Source organism: Heteronotia binoei, chromosome 21 (genome assembly GCF_032191835.1).
Source record: "Heteronotia binoei isolate CCM8104 ecotype False Entrance Well chromosome 21, APGP_CSIRO_Hbin_v1, whole genome shotgun sequence".
NCBI lineage: Eukaryota > Metazoa > Chordata > Lepidosauria > Squamata > Gekkonidae > Heteronotia > Heteronotia binoei.
This window is the reverse complement of record NC_083243.1, coordinates 171,529,350-171,555,233: the sequence shown is the minus strand read 5'-3', so window position 1 is coordinate 171,555,233 and position 25,884 is coordinate 171,529,350. Positions and strand designations below refer to the sequence as shown.

The 25,884-nt window shown below is 42.5% G+C and overlaps 1 protein-coding gene across 1 annotated transcript; it reads left to right on the top strand.

Annotated features, from left to right (window-relative positions):
- Nucleotides 1-14,208: 14,208 nt before the first annotated feature.
- Nucleotides 14,209-19,610, top strand: LOC132589703 (olfactory receptor 5AR1-like). Its single transcript, XM_060262431.1, has 3 exons — nt 14,209-15,096; nt 16,949-17,034; nt 19,151-19,610. Exons 1-3 carry the CDS (start codon nt 14,209-14,211, stop codon nt 19,608-19,610), a joined length of 1,434 nt encoding a protein of 477 aa, XP_060118414.1.
- The last annotated feature ends 6,274 nt before the right edge of the window (nt 19,611-25,884 follow it).

Below are 25,884 nucleotides of genomic sequence, written 5' to 3'. Positions count from 1 at the left end.
CCAGACTTCCCTTCCTCCTGGCTCTCCTTTAAAATAGCGTGTCCAAGATGGTAGGGGTCTATGTGACACAGAGAATGACTGCCAGGATCAAAAGTTATAAAGCATTCATTAAAAATAAAATGTTCACAAGCATATTCTTATTACAGCGCCAGGCTGAGCAAAGAAATGGGTAAAACGCAATTCCTTTGTCCCTCTGTCTGTACATGCCCTATCACAGGGGTGGCCAACGGTAAGTCTCCAGATGTTTTTTGCCTACAACTCCCATCATGGCCAATGGCTGGGGCTGATGGGAGTTGTAGGCAAAAAACATCTGGAAAGCTACCATTGGCCACCTCTGCCCTATTAAATGTTAAAATATAGGACAGGCTCTTTCGTTTAGGAAGTTACATATCTCTACAGAATGCTATTACCTTGACATTTCCTTCAGCTCCTTGGGACAGCGCATGGTTAAATGGCTGCCTCCTTCAGACCTCAGTTTAGAGTTCTGTCTGCCCTGATGGACTCAGCACCGAAAAAAGCTTCCTCCTTACTCCCCTGAATTTTATCTCCTTTCCCCATCCACTGACCAGGTCAGGTCAGGTCAGGCCAGGGAAGGTTTTCCTGATTTTCCAGAAATTTCCTTCCTGAAGTATCTAGTATTAAATTCCTCCAGATCTCTGTCATGGGGGGGAGGGACCTTGACTATTCTATTGTCTAGACTGTCAAACACACACACAGGTCTAGGGGTTTTGGGCTATGCCCTTTCAGACCTGGGAGGGGAAGGTAGGAAGATAACTGAAAATAACTTATAACTTTGCAAAACTGATTCCTTAAGGGTTCTTGTGGTCTAGTGACCTTACTGATCACAGGTCTACAAAATACCAAGCCAAATTATAGAAAAATATATACAGGCTTTTATTTACAAAGGGAAGAGGGAACATAAAAGAGACATAAAACCAAACAAAAGATAATACAATGTATACAGAGGAAGACACTCAAATAAAAGACTATAGGCAGTCAGTCAACTAGCTCCTACACTTAACCGTGTAGCATTCCCTGGATACTTGCCCAAAACCTTACTCACTTTGATGCTTTCTTGGTTAGGCACCACAACACAGTTAGACATCACTCCTCCTCATCGTCAAGATGATTGTGAAGTCGTATTGCTATGTCCGTCTGTCTTCTTGTCTTGATGATGTCTGCGATTTTTTGGGTGTGGCTACTAGCCAGATTATATCCCATTTATTACATAACTAGCTAATTGATTGGCCAATCCTAAACGTGATCTAATTTAGAGCTGTCAACTAACACTGATCTAGATGACATGCTGTCAGAGTTAGATCTAAATGATCTACTATTAAATGGACACAAAACATACAGGTGTGACTAATTAACCTAGTGTCTACTTAGGTAATTGCCTGCTGTCACAGCACACTCAGAGGTACAAATCCTGATGCTACTTAAATAAGATGACATTGACTAATACAAACACCTATACATATTGGATGAAAGTTCAGTTTTTTGACATAGACCTATTAGCATTGAATGAAAGTGGGCTGAGGTAAGTCTGGAAAGCAGCCAAACTGACTTCTCTTCCTGCCTATTCTCTGCCCAGAGAGAGAGGGGGTGGGTAAAAACTCAGATTAAAGGTTTTGCTCATTTCAAATCTCCAAAGGAAAAAAAAAATCATTTCTTCACACCCCTTAGCAGACTTTCATAGTGCCTGTGAAAATATGATTTGCCTACTAATGGTAGGCATGTTGAGATATGGTTACAATTTAGTACTACCTCTGATTTGATCTTAAAATGCATTTACTCTCACCTACATGGGACAATCTAACCTTACAACTTTGTATGGGATTTTTAGTCTGGATAGAATGGGTTGAGGCTGGTGTGGTTAAAGAGGAGGATAAGAGCTCATTTAAAAATTCCATCTGAAACCCAGGTCTCTTTAGCAATATTTGTCAATGAACAATGCATTGTTTTTCATATATTAGTTTGAATCCTATGCTAGCGGAAGGTGTTGCCAGAAGCTATTTTTTCCGCCTGTCCTTTCTGCTCAAATCTGTGTGAGAATTGATGATGTTGGTTTTCTGGGGTGGGTGGGACTTTGAGAGAAAAAAAAATGCAATATGGGGGACAACAGAGGAGGGGGAAGGTGAAATCATGTCTTTCTCTTATGTAAGTGAAGCCACTTGTGCCAGCAGAAGTACAAGTGGTAGAAAAGGTAGGTGAGACTATTTTACCTACTTCAACCTCCTTACTACAGTGCCCTCTTAGACGGCTAGAATGGTGCTGGCGATGAACTCATGACAAAGCAACAAGAGCACTTTATATTGTCCGCTTGAAGACCTATGAAGTGGCAGTGAAGGGAGTAAAGTGCTCTTATTTTTCTGCCACCTTTGTAAAAAGGAGGCTTAGACAGCTAGAACGGTGCTGGTGATGAACTCATGACAAAGCAACAAGAGCACTTTATATAGCTCGCTTGAAGACCTATGAAGTGGCGGTGAAGGGAGTAAAGTGCTCTTATTTTTCTGCCTCCGTTGGATCTGCCACGTTGCGTCCAGCTCAGTTGTTCAGAGTTATTTAGGCAACTGACTATCCCTTCAATGGTTCCAAAAGTAGATTGAAATTTGGCTATTAGCTGCGACACATTTGTGATGTTCTTTTCAGACAAAGTCTTGATCCTTTGCCAAGACTTGGCAGCCATATTTAGAGTCAGTAGGAATCTTGGGGCCTAGTGTGTGCTGTTGGGTCTATTTTTGGACTCCTTCAACCCACAATGTTGACAGGGTCCTATCAGCTGCCCTGCTTACTACCTGCTCCTTGGATCCCTGCCTTCCTGGTTGGTGAAAGACTCCATGTGAGGGTTAGAAGGAGCCATAGGAGACATTATAAATCTCTCACTCTCCCAGGGTTCTTTCCCTAGTTCCCTAAAGAAGGTAGTGATGACACTCCTCCCAAAAAAGCCATTGTCCAATTAGAGGGACACATCAAATTACCGGCCAGTATCTAATCTTCCAGTTCTAGGAAAGGTGATTGAATGAGCAGTGGCTGAACAGCTCCAGGGTTTCTGGAGCTGAATGAGACTTCTGCCCTAGTTCCCTTCCAATCTGGCTTCTGGCCAGGGTTTGGGTCTGAGACAGCTCTGGTTGCTCTGATTGCCAGTCTCCAGTTACACCTTGATGCAGGTGGGGTGGTGCTGTTGATCCTGTTGGACCTGTCTGCTGCCTTTGACACTATAGACACAAACTACCTGCCTTATGTCAACAAGGGTGAGGGCCTTCTCAGTGCCTTGCAGGACCTATTTTTATTTATTTCATTAGATTTGTATCCTGCCCTCCCCTTAAGAGCCTACCTAGGTTCTGCAGGGCATGCAAGGCTACCTAGCCTCCTTAGGTGTGAGAGGTATGGCCTTGAGCTAATTCTCCTCATTCTTCCAGGTTTGGATAGAAGTTGTCAGTGCAGGCCCTAATCTGTGGAGTTCCACAGGGGTCAATTCTCTTCTCAATGTTAAACATCTATATGTGCCTTCTGGCAGAGACTGTATGGTGGTTTGGAGTGGGGTGCCATCAATATGCAGATAACACCCAGCTCCACCTCTTGTTTAAGGAGCAACCAATAACTGGAATTCCAGTCTTGGCCTCTTGCCTGAACGCAGTGGTGGAATGGCTAGGTAAGAGATGGTTGAAGCCAGGGCCTTTTTTTGAGCAGGAACGCACAGAAACGCAGTTCCGGCTGGCTTGGTGTCAGAGGATGTGGCCTAATATGCAAATGAGTATCCACTGAGCTTTTTCTACACAAAAACCCCTGTGCAAAACAATGCTGATGTCAGAGGGTGTGGCCTGATATGCAAATGAATTCCTGCTGGGGTTTTTGGGGTTTTTTTTAACAAAAAAGTCCTGGTTGAAGCTAAATACATTTAAGACAGAGATTATGTGGCTAAGGAAGCCTGGAGCACTGGGGTGGCTGCTTCTACCAACCCTTGATAGGGTCCATCTTTCTACTGTCGACTCAGTCAGGAATTTGGAAGTATGGCTCGATTCTTTGCTCTCCATGGACAAACGTGTGTCCTTGGTGACAAAGACATTATTTTACCATCTTAGCTGGGTCAGCCAACTGGCTCCTTATCTGTCTCAAGGGGATCTTTCCATGGTAATTCACTCAACAGTCACCTCAACAGAGATGACTTAGGAGAGAACAGTCACCTCAACAGCAAACAAGCTACAAGTGGTCCAGAATACAGCTGCCAAATTGCTGACAGGAGTGTCTTGGTTTGCGCCATATAGCACCTATCCTCCCAATTAGTTTCCAGTGCCAATTCAAAGTGTTGGCATTTACCTTTAAAGCAGGAGTGGGGAACCTTTTTTCTGCCAAGGGCCATTTGGATATTAATAATATCATTTGAGGGCCATACAAAACTATCAACTTAAAAAACAGTGCTCCGTCGAGGGAGAATGATTCAGGCTAGCAAAATTAATGCAAATAATTGTTTTTTCTATTAGAAATTATGTGGGGAGAGCCTAATTTGGTGCAAACCCCCCCCCAGCCTGCTGCCCTAGGCAAATGCCTAGGTCCAGGGCTTTTTTTTGTAGAAAAAGCCCAGCAGGAACTCATTAGCATATTAGACCACATTCCCTAATTTTAGCATATTAGGTCACACACTCATTAGCATATTAGGTTGCACTATCTGGGATAATCAAGTGCAAATTGAACTGGTGGTAGCTGGCTCCCATTCCCCATCCCTGCCACCCCTCCCTCCCTCCCTACGGAAACTGCAGCTGCTCCCAGCAGACCTTTAAAGGCACCCACACACCCCAGCAGCAGTCCTTCACAATGCCTACTACTCAGGCTCCACAGAGAGAAAGAGAAAGGGGGGGGGGAAAGGGAAAGAAAGGGAAGTAAAGAAATGGGGGGAGGAAAGGGAAATAAACAGATATAAAGAAATGGGGGGAATAAAGGGAAATGAAATGGGAGGAAGAAAGGGGAATAAAGGGAAATAAAGAAATTGGAAGAAAGGTGCAATAAAGGGAAATAAAGAAAAAAAGAAAGGGAAATAAACGGATTTAAAGAAATGGGGGAATAAAGGTGAATAAAGGGAAATAAAGAATGGGGGAAGAAATGGAAATATAGAAATGGAGGGAGAAATGGAAAGAAAAGGAAAGAAAGGGAATAAAGGAGAGAAGAAATGGAAAGAAAAGGGAAAGAAAGGGGAGAAGAAATGGAAAGAAAGGGAAATAAAGATATGGGATAAAATGGAAAGAAAGGGAAATTAAAAAATGTGGGGAAGAAATGGAAATAAAATAAAATAAAGAAATTGAAGAAGAAAGGGTAATAAAAGGAAATAAAGAAATGGGGAAAGAAATGTAAAGAAAAGGAAATAAAGAAAGTGGAGAAGAAAGGGGAATTAAGGGAAATAAAGAAATGTGGGGATGAAATAGAAAGAAAGGGAAATAAAGAAATGAGGAGGAAACTTACCTGAAACGTGACAGTGATTTTTCCAAGCTCTGCAGTGATTCTGCCCGACCAGCCAGGGCCCAGGGAAACCATCATGCAGCATGGCTGGACCCAGCAATCCCTGCCTTCAGCCAGGCCCCAGGGAGGCCGTCATGTGGCTCAGCTTGGCCCAACTATCCCCAAAAGCCAGATCTTGAGGGCTGTAAACAGCCCTTGAGCCAGATGTTCCCCACCCCTGCTTTAAAGCCCTAAATGACCGGGGACCTTTATATCATTGGGATGGTCTCTCCTGGCACGATACTCCTTGTCTTCATCTCAGAATTTATTGAGGATTCCTGGTCCACAAATTACCCAACTTGTGTCAACAAAGGTGAGAACCTTCTCAGTACTGGCCCCTGTCCTGCGGAACCAGCTGCCCAAAGAGGTGTGTGTGTGCCTTTCAGGACCTTTGTTTTCAGGTGGCCTTTGGGTGATTGTGATTCACCAGGCAGCTGATATATTTCAGCTGTGTCTTCATCATCCTTACATCTTAACCTGCTTGATATTGGATAGATTTTAACAGGGGTAGATTTTTAACTTTTATATTTTAAATATTATTGATTGTACCTTTGTATTGTTTTATTAGTGTATTATAAATGCTGTTAGCCACCCCAAGTTCCATTTTGGGGAGAGGGAACAGGATATAAATTTGATAAATAAAATAAAACACATGAAGAACAAGAGAATGAATGTCAACAGACAGCATAGATCATACACAGTAGTTAGGTTTACAGACCCATTCCCTTCCTTGAAACATCTCCTAAATCATGCCATTATTTTTGTTGTTCAGTCGCACAGTTGAGCCCGACTCTTTGCAACCCCGTGGACAAAGTCACACCCTCCTGTCTTCCACCATCCTCCGAAGTCTGCTCAAATTCGTGTTTGTTACATCAGTAATGCTGTCCAGCCATCTCATCTTTTGCCATCCCCTTCTTCTTTTGCCTTCTGTCTTTCCCAGCATCAGGATCTTCTCCAGTGAGTGCTCCCTTCTCATTTGGTGGCCAAAGTATTTGAGCTTCAGCTTCAGCATCTGACCTTCCAGGGAACAGTCTGGGTTGATTTCCCCTAGGACTGACTGATTTGATCTTCTTGCAGTCCGAGGGACTCTCAAGATTCTTTTCCAGCACCACAGCTCAAAAGCATCTATTCTTCTGTGCTCAGCCTTACTTATGGGCCAACTCTCACAGCCATATATTACTACTGGGAATACCATCGCTTTGACTATATGGACTTTTGTTGGCAGGGTGATGTCTCTACTTTTTATTATACTGCCTAGGTTTGCCATAGCTGTCCTCCCAAGGAGCAATCATCTTTTAATTTCATGGCTACAGTGACCATCTGCAATGATCTTGGGTCCCAGAAATGTGAAGTCTGTCATGACATCCATGTCTTCTCCTATTTGCCAAGGTGTGATGGGGCCAGATGCCATGATCTTAGTTTTTTTGATGTTGAGTTTCAAGCCTACTTTTGTGCTCTCCTCTTTCACCCTCAACAAGAGGTTCTTTAGGTCCTCCTCACTTTCTGCCATTAGAGTGGTATCATCTGCATATCTGAGGTTGTTGATGTTTTCCCCGGCAATCTTAATTCCAGTTTCTTCTTCATTCAGGCCAGCATTCCGCATGATGTACTCTGCATATAAATTAAATAAGCAGGGTGACAATATACATCCTTGTCGAACTCCTTTTCCTATTCTAAACCAATCAGTTGTTCCATATCCTGTTCTGACAGTTGCTTCTTGACCCTTATACAGTTTTCTCAGGAGACAGGTGAGGTAGTCTGGTACTCCCATCTCTTTAAGGACTTGCCACAGTTTGTTGTGATCAGTGTAAGATGAGTTAGCATGAGCTAGCTCACAGATTTTTAGCCTCCAGCTCACACATTTTTGTTTTAGCACAGGAAGGATGACCCCAGAGCACACTAATTTATGCAGTCACTTACAACTTTAATAACAGTAGCTCACAGCTTTAATACCAGTAGCTCACAAAGTAGATTTTTTGCTCACAAGACTCTGCAGCTTAGAGAGAATATTGGTTGTGATCCACACAATCAAAGGCTTTAGCGTAGTCAATGAAGCAGAAATAGATATTTTTCTGGAACTCCCGTGCTTTCTCCATAACCCAGCAAATGTTGGCAATTTGATCTCTAGTTCCTCTATGTCTTCATAACCCAGCTTGAATTTCTGGTAGTTCCCGATCTACATACTGCTGAAGCCTGGCTTGTAGGATCTTTAACATGACCTTGCTGGCATGTGAAATGAGTGCAATGGTAGGATAGTTTAAACATCCCTTGGCATTGCCCTTCTTTGGGATTGGAATATAAACTGACCTTTTCCAATCCTGTGGTCACTGTTGCGTTTTCCAAATTTGTTGTCATAATGTGTGCATCACTTTAACAGCATTGTCTTTTAGGACTTTGAATACCTCAACTGGGATACCGTCATCTCCGCTTGCTTTGTTGTTAGTAATGCTTTCTAAGGCCCATTTGACTTCACACTCCAGGATGTCTGGCTCAAGGTCAGCAATTTCACTCTCATGGTTGTCAAGGACATTGAGATCCTTCTTGTATAATTCTTCTGTGTATTCTTGCCATCTCTTCCTAATCTCGTCTGCTTTTGTTAGGTCCCTACCGTTTTTTCCTTTATCATGGCTATCTTTGCATGAAATGTTCCCTTGATTTCTCAAATTTTCTTGAAGAGATCTCTTGTCCTTCCCTCTCTATTATTTTCCTCTATTGCTTTGCATGGACTCCAAACCTTTGCCTTTCACTTTCCTTCTTTCCTCAGCTATTTGTAAAGCCTCATCAGACAGCCACTTTGCTTTCTTGCATTTCTTTTTCTTTGGGATGGTGCTGATTGCTGTACAATGTCATGAACCTCCTTCCATAGTTCTTCTGGCACTCTGTCTATCGACTCTAGTTCTTTAAACCTATTCTTCACCTCCACTGTATATTCATAAGCGATTGATCAAGGTCAAATCTAAATGGCCTAATAGCTTTCCCAGTTTTCTTTAAGCCTGAATTTTGCAATGAGTAGCTCATGATCTGAGTCACAATTATCTCCAGGTCTTGTTTTTGCTGACTGTAAGGAACTTCTCCATCTTTGACTGCAGAGTATATAATCAATCTGATTTCTGTGTTGCCCATCAGGTGATGTTCATGTGTAGAGTCTCCTTTTAGGTTTTTGCTATGACCAGCTTGTTCTCTTGACAAAACTCTATTAGCCTTTGCCCGGCTTCATTTTGTTCTCTAAAGCAAAACTTGTCAGTTGTTCCGGTTACCTTTTGACTTCCTACTCTGGCATTCCAGTCCCCCACGATGAGGATGACATCTTTTTTTGGTGTTAGTTCTAGAAGGTGTTGTAGATCTTCATAGAACTGGTCTACTTCAGCCTCTTCTGCGTTAGTGGTTGGGGCATGACTTGGATTACTGGGATATTGAATGGTTTGCCTTCGATACAGATGGAGATCATTCTATCATTTCTGAGATTGTATCCCATTACTGCCTTCCTCACTCTCTTGTTAACTATAAAGGCCACACCATTTCTTCTACGGGACTCTTGCCCACAGTAATAGATGTTGTGATCCTCTGAGTTAAATTTGCCCATTCCTGTCCATTTTAGTTCACTGATTCCCAAGATGTCGATGTTCAGTCTTGCCATCTCTTGTTTGACCATATCCAGCTTACCTTGATTCATAGATCTTACATTCCACGTTCCAATGCAGTATTGTTCTTTGCAGCATTGGACTTTCCTTTCATCATCAGACACATCCACAGCTGAGTATCCTTTCAGCTTTGGCCCAGCTGCTTCACTCCTTCTGTGGTTACTTGTACTTGCCCTCCACTCTTCCCAGTAGCATATTGGGCACCTTCCGACCTGAGGGGCTCATCTTCCAGCGCCATATCTTTCAGCCTTTTGTTACTGTCCATGAGGTATTCTTGGCAAGGATACTGGAGTGGATTGCCATTTCCTTCTCCAGTGGATCGCATTTTGTTGGGGTTCTCAGCTGTGTCCATCTTGGGTGGCCCTGCATGACATAGCCACAGCCTCCCTGAACCAGGCAAGCCCTCTCGTCATGTCAAGGCAGAAATCCATGAGAGGGCATTCCATTATAGTATAGCCCTAATCACCTTTCTAAAAACACTATCCTGAAAAGCTCTGTTTTGCATGGTATGTGGAATGCCAGAAGTGTGAGACCCTTCCTGTCCTTCGTGGGTGGGTATTCCACAAAGCTGGGGCTGCTACAGAGAACATTTGTGTAAAGATTGTTATTGATCTTTCCCATTTTTAAAGTGGTACTTACTGCTTAAATGAGCAAAGTTGTGGTAGAGCAGAGAAGGAGCGATAGTCCTGCAGATATGAGGGTCCAAGGCCATGAAAAGAAAACTATAGAGGATACATTAAAAAGTTATTTTTCCTTCTTCCTGGATAGCCCCACTGAATTTCATGTTTTATGTTTTATTAACTTACTGTTTTGAACTGTTGCTAATTGATGCTTTAAAGCTAAACCTATGTTAGATTTTATATGCTGTAAGCTGCCCTGAGCCACTTCGGTGGGAAGGGCGGGATATAAATCAAAATATAAATAAATAAATAAATGAATAAATAAATGAATGATGGAAGAAAGGACACTTTATAATGTAAGCTGCCCTGAGCCACTTTGGTGGGAAGGGTGGGATATAAATCGAAATATAAATAAATAAATAAATAAATAAATAAATAAATAAATGAATGAATGAATGAATGAATGAATGAATGAATGAATGAATGAATGATGGAAGAAAGGACACTTTATAATGTCGTATTCCATTTATGTTTGCTATTTTGTCAGAATTGATAACAGTTCCCTTTGATTGGTGCGCCAGTCACTATCAGTGATGAGAACCATCAGGAAAAATCCTATCTATTCAGAGGGGCTTACTCCCAAGAAAGTAATTTAGGTTTGTGGCCATAGAAGAGCTGTGTGAAAGTATCAAGCAGCTGATTATATATTCATTAGCAGGGGTCGTTTTGTAGAAAAATAGGTTGTGGAGCTCATTAGCATATGCCTCCTCCCACCAGCCAAAAGCAACTCAATGCAAGAAAGGGGAGAGATCCAGCCAGCCCAAGGAGGCTCAATCCCCTGGGGCTCTCCTTGGCCACCCCCACTCCCCATAGTCAAAAGGTCAGCAAGCCACCCGCTGCCCAAAATCACATAAGAAGTGGAGAAAGGGTGGTGCAGGCTTCTCCAGGGGTTAATGAGGGCTGCTGGGGTGTGGGAAAGCTCCTGGTGGCTGGCTTATGGACTGTTATGCAGCTGCATCTACTATTCAATGGGCAAGGTAGGTGGGGAGGAGTGGGGGGGGACCGTCAGAAAGGTTCAGGAGCTGTGCTCCTGTGAGCTCCTGCTGAATTTGAGGCCTGTTAATCAAAAAGTTCTAGATGTCTGTCATGTTTAAGGAAATGTTACAATTAAGCAAGAAAATTACCAGTTAATAAACACAGCAATTTACATTACTCCCAGGATCAGGGCTATTTAGATACATCAGGGATAACATCCCAGATGATACCAAATAGCTTTAAAGATCTCCTTGCCTGTTACAGATATTGAAAGCAGAGATGAAACCACTCACTGTACTCTGGGTAAGTTTGTTGATTCAGAAAAAGATGGTCAGAGCATGGTTGGGGTACTTAGGATATATTTGCATGTTTTTCCATCATAGATTACCGTATTTTTCGGACCATAAGACGCACTCCCCCCCCGCCCCCCAAAAAAGTGGGGGGGAAAGTGTGTGCGTCTTATGGATCGAAGGTACCTTCGAGGGGGGGGGGGAAGGTGATCCGCTGCCTCCGCCTCTGATCCCGGCGCTTCCCCTGCGCCTGCCTGCCTGGCTCCAGCTTCTTCCAGCAAGCTCCACGCTGCCCCCACCGCAAACCCAGCGCTTTGCGAGCGCCGGCTGCGGAGGGGGCAGCGTGCTTCCTCCGTGCCTGTCTGCCTGGCTCCAGCTCTGACGCTTACAGCAAGCGCCAGGATCGCTCCCTCCACCCTTCGATCCCGGCGCTTGCTTTAAGCATCAGAGCTGGAGCCAGCCAGACAGGCACGGAGAAAGCATGCTGCCCCCTCCACAGCCGGCGCTCGCGAAGCGCTGGGTTTGCGAAGGGTTTGGGTGCTTCCTCCATGCCTGTCTGCCTGGCTCCAGCTCTAATGCTTAAAGCAAGCGCCGGGATCGGAGGGTGGAGGGAGTGATCCTGGCGTTTGCTGTAAGCGTCAGAGCTGGAGCCAGGCAGACAGGCATGGAGGAAGCACACTGCCCTCTCCGCAGCCGGTGCTCGCGAAGCGCTGGGTTTGTGGTGGGGGCAGCGTGGAGCAATCCCAGCGCTTGCTGGAAGACGCTGGAGCCAGGCAGGCAGGTGTGGGGGAAGCGCTGGGATTGGAGGCGGAGGCAGCCGATCGCCCCCCAGGAGGAAGGTGCGTCCTATGGTCCGGAGCGCCTTATGGACCGAAAAATACGTACTTCTTTCCAGTCACTTGACTGTGTTTGACCATGTGGGGATTGGTATTAAGAAAACACATGCCCATATTGGAATCACAGACCAGCTTGGGTTTTTGTTCACAATTTCAAAATTATCTTTCAGCAGAAAAAAAATAGGCATGTGAATCCATCATAAGATACAATCTTATATGAAGTCTGATAAATGCATAACATTTTGGTTCAGTCTAATTACACACAATTTAAATGTCCAAAACCAAGGCTGGTACCAGTTATTTTTTTTCTGATTGTTTTAGCGGCTACAGCTTGATCTTAACCCACTGGTTCTTAACCTTTCACCCACTATCACCTATCATAATCACAAGACTGTCATGGCCCCACACCTTCAAACAAGACAATATTTCCAAATATTGGAAACTCTTTACCAAAGAGTAACATCCAGGAAGTTGTCTGTCTAGGTGCAATTACCATGAGAAGGGATCCATGGCCTGCCTTATTAATACACCACACCACACATCACACAGAATATGAGATAGCAGCACCTGGTCCAGAATGATGTATGCTATTTTCTGTGTGCATGCACAGCTGCTTTGAAATATATGTATATGTATATATGTGTGTATATATATGTGTGTGTATAAAACTGAAAGGCCCTAGAGGCTGAAACACATATGGTCATAGGCTGGTCATTTGACTTGTCCATTAACTTTGTATATGCAATTATTGTTGCTTAGATATAGTTTACTCTGGCTTTTAACGCTGCTTGATATTCAGATCCTATGATTTTATGTTGGGTATATTGTGTGTATCATATAAAAAAAATTGTTTTGTTATTTTATTTGAATTATCTTGGCCATTGTAGCATACCCACCCCCTCAAAAACCACGAGTCATAAACTCCAAACCATTTGGTCATAAAAACAGCAATCCAGGGAAGTCAATGTTATTTATATGAGTATGATATATGCATATGATTTAATGATATATTCAATGATGCCCATGTGCCTGATGGCACTCAGCTAACTCATTAACATACTTATTTCTTGTATGACACTTTGTTAAGGTGTGGGGGAGAACTGTAGGACCTCATGGAAGGGTAAGCAATATTAAACAAATCTCCTCTGCTAGCTGTCAGGAGCCACTGTCAGGAGAGCCAGTTTGGTGTAGTGGTTAAGTGTGCGGACTCTTATCTGGGAGAACCGGGTTTGATTCCCCACTCCTCCACTTGCACCTGCTAGCATGGCCTTGGGTCAGCCATAGCTCTGGCAGAGGTTGTCCTTGAAAGGGCAGCTGCTGCGAGAGCCCTCTCCAGCCCCACCCACCTCACAGGGTGTCTGTTGTGGGGGAGGAAGGTAAAGGAGATTGTGAGCCGCTCTGAGACTCTTTGGAGTGGAGGGCGGGATATAAATCCAATATCTTCATCTTCTTCTTCTTCTTCTTCTTCTTCTTCTTCTTCTTCTTCTTCTTCTTCTTCTTCTTCTTCTTCTTCTTCTTCTTCTTCTTCTTCTTCTTCTTCTTCTTCTTCTTCTTCTTCTTCTTCACTGTAAGTGAGGAGAAGGGAATGCCTAAAGTCCCGCAAGGCAGTCAAAATTCTGAACGTCCCCCAGAATTTGTGGCTTACCCTCATTAATAATGACTGTCTTTATCTTAGGAAACCTGCAGCATTTATCTTTCCTTTCATATACCCTTTGAACCCGCTAGCAATTTTTACACCAACATTTTTTCCAGGGTATAAGCTTTTATGATTCAACGCTCATTTCATTAGATACAAAAAAGAATGAAGATCCATCAGTCATCATATACATCCTGCATGTCTAACCATATTAGCTTGTATCCAACAGTCATTTTCTGCCCCGCACCAAGAGAAAAGGAGCAATTTTTGCTGACTGCATCCTTCCACTACAAACCCACACATTGTGTACTGGCCTGTTCCCGGCAGTTTAACGAACTCAAATAAGTGTTTGGGGGCGGGGAGGGGGCTCAGTGAGCTACAGTGGGAGGTGAATTCAAGGAAAGTCCAATTCTGTTAGCTATCTTCCACTCAAAGTTCTCTTGAATGCATGACAATATCTATAAGAAGAGGGTATACTCAGACTGAATACCTCACTTAGTAAGAAGGGGTAATGTGGAAAAATAATTTTGGTTCCAGACTTGTTCTAATGTAAAAGCCATGTTGACTGAAATTATGTCTCCATTTTCTCGCTTTCAGAGGAAAAATCAAATATTTAACAAAGCTGATGTCTTCACCTGTCATCCATTGTGAATGATAATGGATAAGGCAAATTACTCAGTTCTAACTGATTTTATTCTTCTGGGATTCACAGATAACCCTCAAATGCAGCTCCCTCTTTTTGTGATGTTCCTGTTGGTTTATGTTGTCACTATAATATGGAATCTTGGAATGATTGTGTTAATTTACTCTGAGTCTCAGCTTCAGAACCCCATGTATTTTTTCCTGGGTAACCTGTCCTTTGTTGACCTCTGCTACTCCTCAGTCATTGCCCCCAAAATGCTCTCTGACTTCTTAAGTAAGAGCAAAAGGATTTCATACAATGCCTGTGCTATACAGATGTATATATTTGGCTTCCTTGCAGATGTAGAGTGTCTTTTGTTGGCTGTGATGGCTTATGACCGATACGTGGCTATCTGCAATCCACTACTCTATACAATTGTTATGTCCAAAAGAGTCTGCAAACAATTGATAGCTGCAGCATACATTGTAGGCATGGTGGACTCAATGATACACACTTGCAATACATTCCGCCTACAATTTTGTAGATCCAATGTCCTCAATCATTTCTTCTGTGACATACCTCCCCTCCTAGCTCTTTCCTGCTCTGATACCTACATCAATGAGATTGTGATGTTCACCTTCATTGGCTTTATTATAGGAAGCAGCATTGGAATGATTCTTGTTTCCTATACTTACATCTTGAGCACTATAATGAAAATGCGTTCTGCTGAAGGCAGGAAGAAAGCTTTTTCCACCTGTGCCTCTCACCTGACAGCTGTAGGAATATTCCATGGAACAATGCTGTTTATGTATTTTCGACCCAGTTCCAGTTACTCATTGGATCAAGACAAATGGGTGTCCATGTTCTACACTGTAGTGATCCCCATGCTCAATCCTTTGATCTACAGTCTGAGGAATAATGATGTGAAGAATTCCCTAGCAAAAATCTTTTGGAGCACAGCATTTTTGAACAGGAGTAATTTTACCTCAAAATAGCAATCTGTGGAAAACATAATTAACAAAATGTTTTTAAAGGTGTGTCCTGGTGGATGCTTTTTCCTGAAAAAATTAGGCCTTCATCTATGAGAAGATAAGTTATGCTGGACCTGTTTACTGGAAAAAAACAGTATGTCCACCCATGTCAATACTCTCCTGCTATGTGCAGCCCCACAGAAACACCGGGCATATTACAAATCATAATTGGTTTACAAAAAAATAAAATATATCAGGACTAGAAGGACTTTGTGCCATCATATAGCATAAACTGGGTGTTCCCATAATACTCTACACAGGAGTAACACAAATGATCTACAAGGGAGAATGTTTCCTGAAGGGATACATGTTGAAATTCACTGGCAAAATAAAAGGATAAAAATGCTTATGCAACAATTTATAATCTAGCATGGATAGGGCCAAAAAGGGCAATTGGACCAGAGCCTTAGTTCAGGCAACAACTCAAAAAGACATTTGTTGTATCACAAAAATATTTAAAATTTTGGGATGCCTTATTTTGTTTTCATGTGTCATTCTTTTAATTTGTTTATTGTGGCTTAGTTAATTAATTAGGGACAAGTGGCCTGGGTGTCTCTGGACTTCTGAAAGGGCATGTAAACTCACAGAGATTAAGTGTACATTCATTTGGTATTTTGCACATTTTAAATCATCACGATAATCTTGTTTTCTGTAGACCAAGTATTTTATTTCATATTTAAGTCCCATTGATTTCAATAGGAAAATTGAGTATATATTTGTTTACTTCATTGATGCCTTGCCTTTCTGGAGAGCCAGTTTGGTGTAGTGGTTAAGTGTTCGGACTCTTATCTGGGAGAACCGGGTTTGATTCCCCACTCCTCCACTTGCACCTGCTAGCATGGCCTTGGGTCAGCCATAGCTCTGGCAGAGGTTGTCCTTGAAAGGGCAGCTGCTGTGAGAGCCCTCTCCAGCCCCACCGACCTCACAGGGTGTCTGTTGTGGGGGAGGAAGGTAAAGGAGATTGTGAGCCGCTCTGAGACTCTTCAGAGTGGAGGGCAGAATATAAATGCAATATCTTCTTCTTCTCACCAATGGGGACCCATAGCAGCTTATTTCATTCTTCTCCCTTCCAGAGTCAGTGTCAAGCTTTCTGGCACCCTAGGTTGGGAGGTAGGGGCTGCCCCCTCCCTCTCAGGCAATTTAAATCCCACAGGAGGGCCCCAGGAGCAGCTGCTATCCTCCCTGCCAGTGAAAGGTCCCCGCCAATCAGCTGCCAGCAGAAGTAGCAAGGTTGGACTCCCCTCCATTTAAAGAGCTTACCAAACAGCTGGTCAGTGGGGTCTTTAAATCACATGGGGGAGCTGTGGCTGCTTTTGCCAGCCCTCCTGCATGATTTGAATCACTGGCACGGGCGGCTGTCAAACCCCTGCTGGCAATCCAAATTGCACAGGAGAGGCGGCAGAAGCAGCTGCATGCCTCCCTGCATGATTTAAAGACCCTACCAAGCAACTGGTTGACAGGCTCTTTAAATGGAGGGGGAGTCTGGCCTGGCTGCTTCTGCTGGTGCACCCTGCCACAGTGAAAGGTCCCACCGATCAACTGATCAGTGGGACCTTTCACTGGTGGGGAGAGCAGTGGCGACTCCTGGGGCCCTCCTGCATGATTTAAATCACGCAGGAGGGAGGGGGCACCTCCCAGGGGGCACCCAATTCAGCACCCTCTACTGTATCCTCAGAGTAATCCTGTGAAGTACATTAGGCTGAGATAGTGTGACTGGCCCAAAGTCACCCAGTGATCTTCCAAGGTAAAGCAGGGTGTCAAAGAATCCTGGTCCAGTCCACACCAAGAATTCTGTGAAGGCCGCAGGATACAAAATTACAAAACCCTGGGGTGTGACTCCTCACACACCAGTCTGGTAGTCTGCCACCAGCCTTTTAAACTATCCTAATGGTTAGAAACCAAAGGATAGACTTCTGCCCTTCCCAGGACTAAACAAGAAAGTCCACTCTGCAAGGTAGGCTTGAAGAATGATTTTCTCACAAAAGCAAATTACTCTGGTAGGTGGTCAAGCAATCTAGGCTCTAGATTTAGATTGTGGTCAGTGGAAGGCAAATAACCACAAAAGTGAATCATTTTTTTTTAAATTAAGGTGCAATAATATTTCCAAAATGACGGTAACTGTGAGGGTAAAACAAGAAAGCTAGAAATTCAAATGCTAACTAAAACAGTAATACTTTGCTCAGCTGAAGTTCCAGTAATCCAAAGTGGCTTTCTTCTGAGAGTCAGCATTGTTGGAATGAACCACACAACACGCGTGTTGAGGAGAAAATGCTTCTGCCTTGCCTCTCTGAGCAAGGGTTTATTTATCTCTGCATCAGTTGCACCAGAAAAAAAAACCAGCTTACAGCATCGAACAGACAAAAGCACTAACTGGAAGACATACCCCCCTTTACCATGAGGTTGTGTCTGCCTAGTCTACAGAAACTAATACCAGCTCAGCAGTTGTCAAGAATACACGTGTCAGCAAAAGGAAGCGTGAATACGAGAATACGAGTCTGCACCCTTTTAGCCTTTCAGACACAATGTGGGCAGCTCAGGCTGATATGCCAAATGCGTGATCCACCCACATTTCTGTCTTCAGGCTTTGTGGGGTCTAGGGGCTCAAGCGCGTAAGCCCCACACAGCATAGCCAAAAGTAGGGATGGGTATAAACTGAACTACAAATTGTGATTTGTGTCTATCTCCAGGACCATCTTTCTCCACACGAGCCCCAGAGAGCACTATGATAAAATTCCCAGAATCTTTTAAAGATCCCTGGGCCAAAGGATGCTCATCTGTCCACCACAAGGGCAAGAACTTTCTCAGTGGCTGCTCATGCCCTCTGGAATGCCCTCCCTGAAGAGGTCAGGCCCTGCGGGACCTGCCACAATTCCGCAGGGCCTGCAAGACGTACCTGTTTAGACAGGCTTTTAATGTCTAACCGAAGGCATTTTAACATCTGACAACGGCACTTAGTACCCACCACCCCTTGGAAATACTTTCCTTCCGAACCAGACAGAAAATAAAACGCTTAAGAATTTTAATTTTAACAATTAGCACTACTAACGCCACCTTGAAACCACAAACTACATCTTAATTTGTATTGTTATATTCTTAATAATGTTTTATTGTAATAATTTAACACTGTTGTTTTACTGTAGTTTTATAATAATGTTTTATTGTAATAATTTAACACTGTCGTTTTACTGTTTTACTGTTGTTTTAATTGTTGTTAGCTGCCCTGAGCCCAACTGGGGAGGGCGGGGTATAAATGCAAATAATAAATAAATAAATAAATTTGTGCTAAAAATGGCTGATTCATGGTTCATTCCAAACTGGTTCATCTGATCCTGCCAAACCAGAATACTCACTAGCCTTTTTTCTTGGCACGTTGTTTGGTTCATATTTGGGTTGTTTTCCCCAGAGCCTGGCATGATTTCCCAGGCCCCACCCACATTTCTGGTAAGTTTCCAGTGAAATTGAGAAGAAGCAGCCGCTCTGCCCTCCCCAGCCCCTGCCTGCACTTTTGGTCAGATTCCAGTGAAACTGACTAGAAGCAGCAGCTCCGCTTTCCCCAGTCCTTGAACTGAACGAACCCACGAACCATGAATCATTGAGGAAATGGAAAAACACAGCATGAAACAAACCACCAAATTGGGCAACCATGAAATGAAATAAATCACAATTTTTGTGTTCCATACCCATCCCTATCCAGGAGCTGTTTGGCTCTCACAAGCAACATTCAAGATGGCCACTGTGAGCAAAATGATGGTTGCATATCAGGATCTCAAGCTAGAGAATAGACTAGACACCTTTACAACTTACCATGGCTCTCCTTCAGGACAGTTTTTCATCATCTGGCCCTCCGTCTGAATTACTTCAGTGGGGAAATAGATGGAGTCCAATTAGATGGATGCCCGAACTAATTCCCACTGTGTAGAACATCATGTTCTTCATATAACTGTAGTTTAATCCTTAGTGAATTCATGAACCAGATGGATGACCAGAATATGTCTGAATATGTCAGAACTGCCTTTGATGCAGTCCCCAGGTCCCAGCTCTGGCTTAAGCTAGCAAAAACCTTAATTGATAAAAGGTTGCTTTGGTTGATCTCCAAACACTATGAGAATCCTACTGCCCAAATCGATTGTGGGTTGGAGGGCCAGTTGACCAACACTATCCCTCTGTTAAAGGGTTTTAAACAAGGCTATCTGTTAGCACCTATGCTTTTTAACCTTTATATTAATGATACGATCGCAAATATTAAGGAAATAGCACATCATGCTCCAGTACTGGCTGGTCAGGAAAATCCCATTTTGCTCTACGCAGATGATATAGTCCTTTTGTCGAGATCAGAAGTAGGACTTAGGAAAATTCTAAAATCATTTATAGGGTATTGGACTCAAGGGGCTATCAATAAACTATGATAAATCAAAAATAATGGTCTTCTCAAACCATTTGTCCTGTAGACAGAAACCCTGATTTGTCATGGGTGAGAAAATAGAACAGTGACCCAATTTAAATATCTGGGAGTGACATTCAGTCACAATCTGTCTTGGAAGCCTTACATTAACGCAGCATCGGAGATTGCTAGAACAAACTCAAACACTGTCCTTAGATATTTTTTCTCTGGGGGGTCAGTATGTTCCAATGGCCTTTGCAGTCTTTAAAGCTAAAGTAACTTCTCAGATTTTATTTGGTACGGCCATTTGGATCAACACAGTGAATTTGCTCGACAGTCTTTGGAGTCTACAGCCTGGATTGCAGTTTTTAAACTGAGACTGAAAGTCCTTCATTTAGCACCAAATGCTCAAGGTGGCCTCTTATGTCTCCTAAAGGAGGGCAACTACAAAAGCAGTTGGGAAAGATATCTAGATGCTAGATTTGAGTTATTGGGCTTTCCTCCAACAGCCTGGAATAATTTAACTTACCAGGAAGCTCTGAAGCAGACTAGAATGAAGATGATCAATCTTGACCGGGCTAGTACTTTAATTCGAGCAAGATGCTTATGTTCCACTCTTGCCCTAGGTATTCCTCCTCTGGAGTCTCTTTCTTCATATACTAGGTCCCTAAAAACACCTAGTCATAGACATGTTTTCACTTTTGCTAGGCTCAGGGGTGGAAATCTAGAAGGAGCTCCTTTGCATATTAAGCCACACACCCCTGATGTAGCCAGTCCTTCAAGAATTTACAAAGAAGAATTTTGTAAGCTCTTGGGGGATTGGCTACCTAAGGGATGTGTGGTGTATTATGCAAAGGTGCTCCTGCTAAAATTCCACCCCTGGCAAGGTTTAATTCTTTCCCCACTGCTGAGTTGACAGGTTATTTCTCCAAAGTTGCATACTCGGATCGCTTATGCAATTATGAGTCTGGAGCTGTAGCAACACTTGGCCATCTTCTGTTATTTTGTCATCAGTTGTTGATTCCTAGATCTATTTGGATAACTCCTGTTCTTACCAAACACCAATTACCAACTGAACTTTGGGTGGTCCCCTATTTGTTGGCGGATATTAATCCTGAAACCACCTATTTTGTTACAAAATGTTTAATGATAATTTTATCTGTAAAACAACAAAAATCTAGATTGATCCAATTGTAACAGAATCTAATATATATTCAGCTAACATGACAATTTTAGATTTACTTAACTGAACAATAGGTTTTATTAAAAACTTCTGTTTTAATATTTTATTTACTTTTTAAATTTGAATATTTAGACTGTAACCTTCAAATTCTGTGAATTTTATGAGTTATGTATATCCATGTATGTTTGATAATTGATACATTCTGGTTGAGCTTAAGACTTTAGGACCTTTGAAGATGAGCTTAAGACCTTTGAAGGAAATGGAATGGACTAGAAAACTACTTCTTTATGGGTAAGGGGCCCTCATGGCCTCAGGTGTAAAGACCAATTGAGACTCTAAGTGGTAATGCATAGCCAATTCATCAGGCCAATAGCAAACCAGTGACAGAGGGAGAATAAATGAAACTATCTGCAGCTAGGTTTAGCTCTTTCACACAGGTGCGAATCATAGACCTTAATTAAATGGAATGTGGCTAATTGGAAGCTGGTATCAAACATCTTTTTCCTCCCTGCAGCTGTATATTATCTGCAGTTTAACAAAAGCAGTGTGCTCTAGCTTTAGCAAAATTGCTTTTCTGAACTGTATTAATGTACAAGCAAGCTGCATTCAAAGCCTTAGCCAAACTTTGAAACAGATAAGAAATTTTAGGAAACCAGTTTTCTTTATACAGAGATTTGAACCTGGGTCTCCCAGCGCCTAGTCTTCTAGTTTGACTTTTCATGTATTCAACCTACTGAAGAGGGTATAAACCGTGCTTATTAGAGTTTCAACCTCCTTAATGATGGGGATTCCCCCCCTTGCATCATTTATACCTAAATTTTCTTGATGAACACAATGCTGCTCTAGCAGATGAGGACTTGATTCATGCAGAATTACAGCAAACACCATTCCACTTCCTAAGCATTGACAGAGGCACCATCTGATGCAAACATAACCAGGTGATTAATGTCCAAATGATTCTCATTATAAAACTTCCTTATGGAATCAACTATTACAGCACTACTGCAAGCAGCCAATTTTACAATGCCAGCAAAAAACAGTTTTATGATGATCACCAGCTGTTCTTCTGAATTTGATGTACATAATAGGTACCTTGGACACAGTGATGGCAGTATTTTAATCAATTATGAGAGTTTGGAAAGAATATTTTCGGATTTCCTTAAAAAATTCACTCTTGGCAGCACTATTTATGTATTTGATACATTCTAAGACATAGTTTTTGCTTCTCCGGCTAGCAGAATTTTGGCATATTTTGCCATATAATTGTGAATTTCCTGCACAGACAGCATGGATGCATTCAGCTTAAGTACACATTGTCAATTACAATCTTGACCTCCTCAATTCTGGGATTCCAATACTCAGGGGTTTCTTGCAAGAGATTCACTATATCCAAGTGGTATTTCAAGAATAGATGGTTTGATGGTAAGTGCAAATCTTTAAAGCCCATCCACCATAAACATCATGAATTCAAAAGGAGCAACACATTGGGAATTCTAATGGAATTCCTCAAAGGCCAATACAAGGCAATGGGGTGGAAAAATCTGTAATGGGGAGAGCCAGTTTGGTGTAGTGGTTAAGTGTGCGGACTCTTATCTGGGAGAACCGGGTTTGATTCCCCACTCCTCCACTTGCACCTGCTGGAATGGCCTTGGGTCAGCCATAGCTCTGGCAGAGGTTGTCCTTGAAAGGGCAGCTGCTGTGAGAGCCTTCTCTAGCCCCACCCACCTCACAGGGTGTCTGTTGTGGGGGAGGAAGGTAAAGGAGATTGTGAGCCGCTCTGAGACTCTTCGGAGTGGAGGGCGGGATATAAATCCAATATCTTCTTCTTCATCTTCTTCTGTAATACCCTTGAAAGCAGAACTTACAGAGAAGATTTTTGATACAACTAAATGGACATTCTAGTAACAATCTTAAATGATGGAGATATTTAAAAAATTAAATACAGCTGGATACCTTTTTATAGATGGCTTAATACATAAATTTGGAATATAACTGGTATGTATAAAAAGAATGGAACTTAGAGTTTATATGAAATGTAATAGTCTACCAGATTTCTTTGGTTTTTAATGCTTACAGAAGAATCTCTTTGTTTTTTCTCTATATATGCACGAGATAGATGTGATTATATATGTTAGCTACTACTTGTAAAATTACAATTTTTCCTTTTTACATTCCCTTTACCCCCCTTTACTTTTTTCTGTTCCTAACTTGTCCTGAAATTTTAATAAAACTTATAAAAATCAAAAGCCAAAACAAGAAATTACTAATTAAGAAAAAGTGGAGGAGATGTACAAGACATGGGACCTTTTGATCTCTGCAATTCACAATAAAGATTCTAGTATTTTCTGGTCATTGATCTCTAGAAAACTAGTTAGAAAACCATCTTTCCAATTCTATATTTCTGCTCCTGAATGGATGCAATTTTTCAAGAAAACATTTTTTTTTAAAGAGTTAACTGGAACCTGATTATAGGATGCTCTTCTCAGTACTTTCATTTCCTTCTGTTAGTCTGAAGAAGTTGCAGTGTCCTTTTACTTTTCCTGATTTGGGTGACTTGGATTTCTGGGGCTTAGGGGGTTTTTTGGGGGGGGAGGGGTTGGCTAAGTTCCTGTATTGTTAAAAGTCATTTTTTTACTGTTTTAAAAGGATTGTTGCTGCTGTGTTGTGCTGCTGTTGTTCCTTTTCCCTTCTGGTTCTGGTTCTTGGGGGGGGGGGTGCTGTTTGGCGTAATTTTTTGTTAAAAAATTCAGTTTTTAACAATTGAGTTTGTTGGCCTTTTCTCAGTTGGATTTGTTTGGATCTGTGTTGTTGTTGGTTTTGCATCCTGTCCAGTTGTCCCTTTTCCTGGTTCTGTTTTTTTTTTTTGGGGGGGGGGTTTAAAAGTTAAGTTTCTTTCTGTTACATTTTGGGTTTTTTTAATTACCTCTGGTTGGTGTGAGGGTGTTGGTGTGTGGGCTGTGTGGGGTAGGTCACTTTCATGTTTTTATAGAGCTATTTTTGGAGTCTGAGGGTTCCCTGTAGTTTTGGGGGCTCTCCCTCAGACCCCCTGCCCCCCAGTAGCGTCTGATTATGCCCTATGTTGCCATTGAGTTCAGTGGCCCATAGGGTATAATGGTGGGATGGGGCACCCTCTTTGGGTTCCCCTGGAATGGGACCCCCTGCCCCAATCTTTTTGGGACTTGGGGGTTTTGTAGGGGGGTATCCCCTGCAGGTTCCCTGCAGTTTTGGGGGATCTCCCTGAAACCCCCTGCCCCCCAGTAGCCTCTAAGTATGCCCTATGTTGCCATTGATTTCAATGGCCCATAGGTATAATGGTGGAATAGGGGCACCCTCTTTGGCTGCCCCTGGAATTGGGCCCCCTGGCCCAATCTTTTTGGAATTTGGGGGGTTTGTAGGGGAGAGTCCCCTGCAAATTTGGGGGTTCTTCCTCAACCCCCCTCCCCTCCAGGCGGCTTCCAATACACCCCATTTTGCCATTGATTTCAATGGCCCATAGGTTATAATGGGGCCGTATATTCGGAAATAGCTGTATATCTCCAGCATATACGGCTATTCCGAGTACCGGTATTCAGAAATAAACAGTATTCTGAATATTTTGGCCCCGTATATTTCCAAATCCGATTGTTTCTGATTTTATTTTATTTTTTGCACACCCCTACCCCACACCTGAAAGGGAGAGATCCACTTTCCCATTTCTCCATGCCTGGGGCTTCTCTGGCTGATGGAGTGGGGGAGGGGGGTTGAGCCTGGTCACTAACTAAAGCAGCATTAGAATGGCACCTGGGCTGTGCCTTCCTGCAGTGTGGAGGCAACTGCTCTAGGAAACTGTGGGAAGGCCCTGGCCTTCTGCTACCTGGCTGCAATAGCAGTGTTTGCAGGCCAAGCGTTTTTTTTTTTTTCAGAAGCACTCTGGCTGCAATCCTGTATGTGCTTATACAGGAGTAAGGCCCATTGATTTACTTCTGAGTAGTCATGCTTAGGATTGGTTTTAAGAAGTTTTATCTGGATGTACTAAAGATGCATTGGTGCAGAGGATCAAGTGCTTTCCCAAGTAGCTGATTCAGGGCAGTAGCCAACCAGGAAAGTTCACAGGAACTTCACTGTCCAATCCACCCCTGTATGGATGAAGAATTAGAAACATCCCTTCTGACCACCCTGCCCTTTTCCATGTAGGGCCCATATGCCTACGTTTTGTCCAATCCCAAATAGACACATCCATTGAAGTCCATTGACTTCAGTGAATGTACAAGGATATAAATCTGTTTAGCGTTTCCTGTACACATCTAGGGGTCTGATCCAATCACAGAATCAGATTCAAAACATTATGTATAGTATGTCTAAAGATAGATCCAATATTGGTGGACAGAAAAAGACTGATGAAGTAATAATGTTTAGACAGCAAAAGGACTACACGGGCTTTTGGATTACACAGTGGTTTTCCCTACTGAAGAATTCTATTTCTGTACCTCAGTTTTGTCACCTAAAATGCTTCCGTTCACCCTTCTGTGGATTCTTTTTCTTTCTGATCAAAATAGCAACAATGATCTATATGACATTGCAAAAGCACAAGAAATAAATGCAAATCCAATGATGTCCGGATGAGGCCCATGTATTTCATTTGAAGATGTTTAATTCTTCTTTTGAAATAATTCAATCTTAAATGCATCCTCACCAAATACGTTTATTGTTTGCTGGATACAAAATGCACATACATTTAATTTCTGCTCATTGCAAACAAATACATAGGTGCTGTTTACTGCATGTGCATAGCAAATGATTTTATTTATCTATTCATTTATTGGTTCTTGTTAATTTTCAATTGCCGTATTACCAAACATTCTGATGATGGCATATAAATAACAAAAACACAAAATGTTCTCATGCAAAAAATCTTGCAAGTTCTAGAGCAACATCTAGTGTACAAATCATACAACAGGAAAAGAGTTTTCAAACTTTCTGTCTCTGTAAAGCCTTCTCCATTTAATGTCTGACAAAGAATCCAGGTGCATCAGCCATGGTACCCCTTTCTGCTTTCGGAGATTCTGGGGGCTGCAACAGGGCACACATAGTGCACACCAAGTGCTAACCAGGCTTGTTGGATTTCACAGTTATGTTT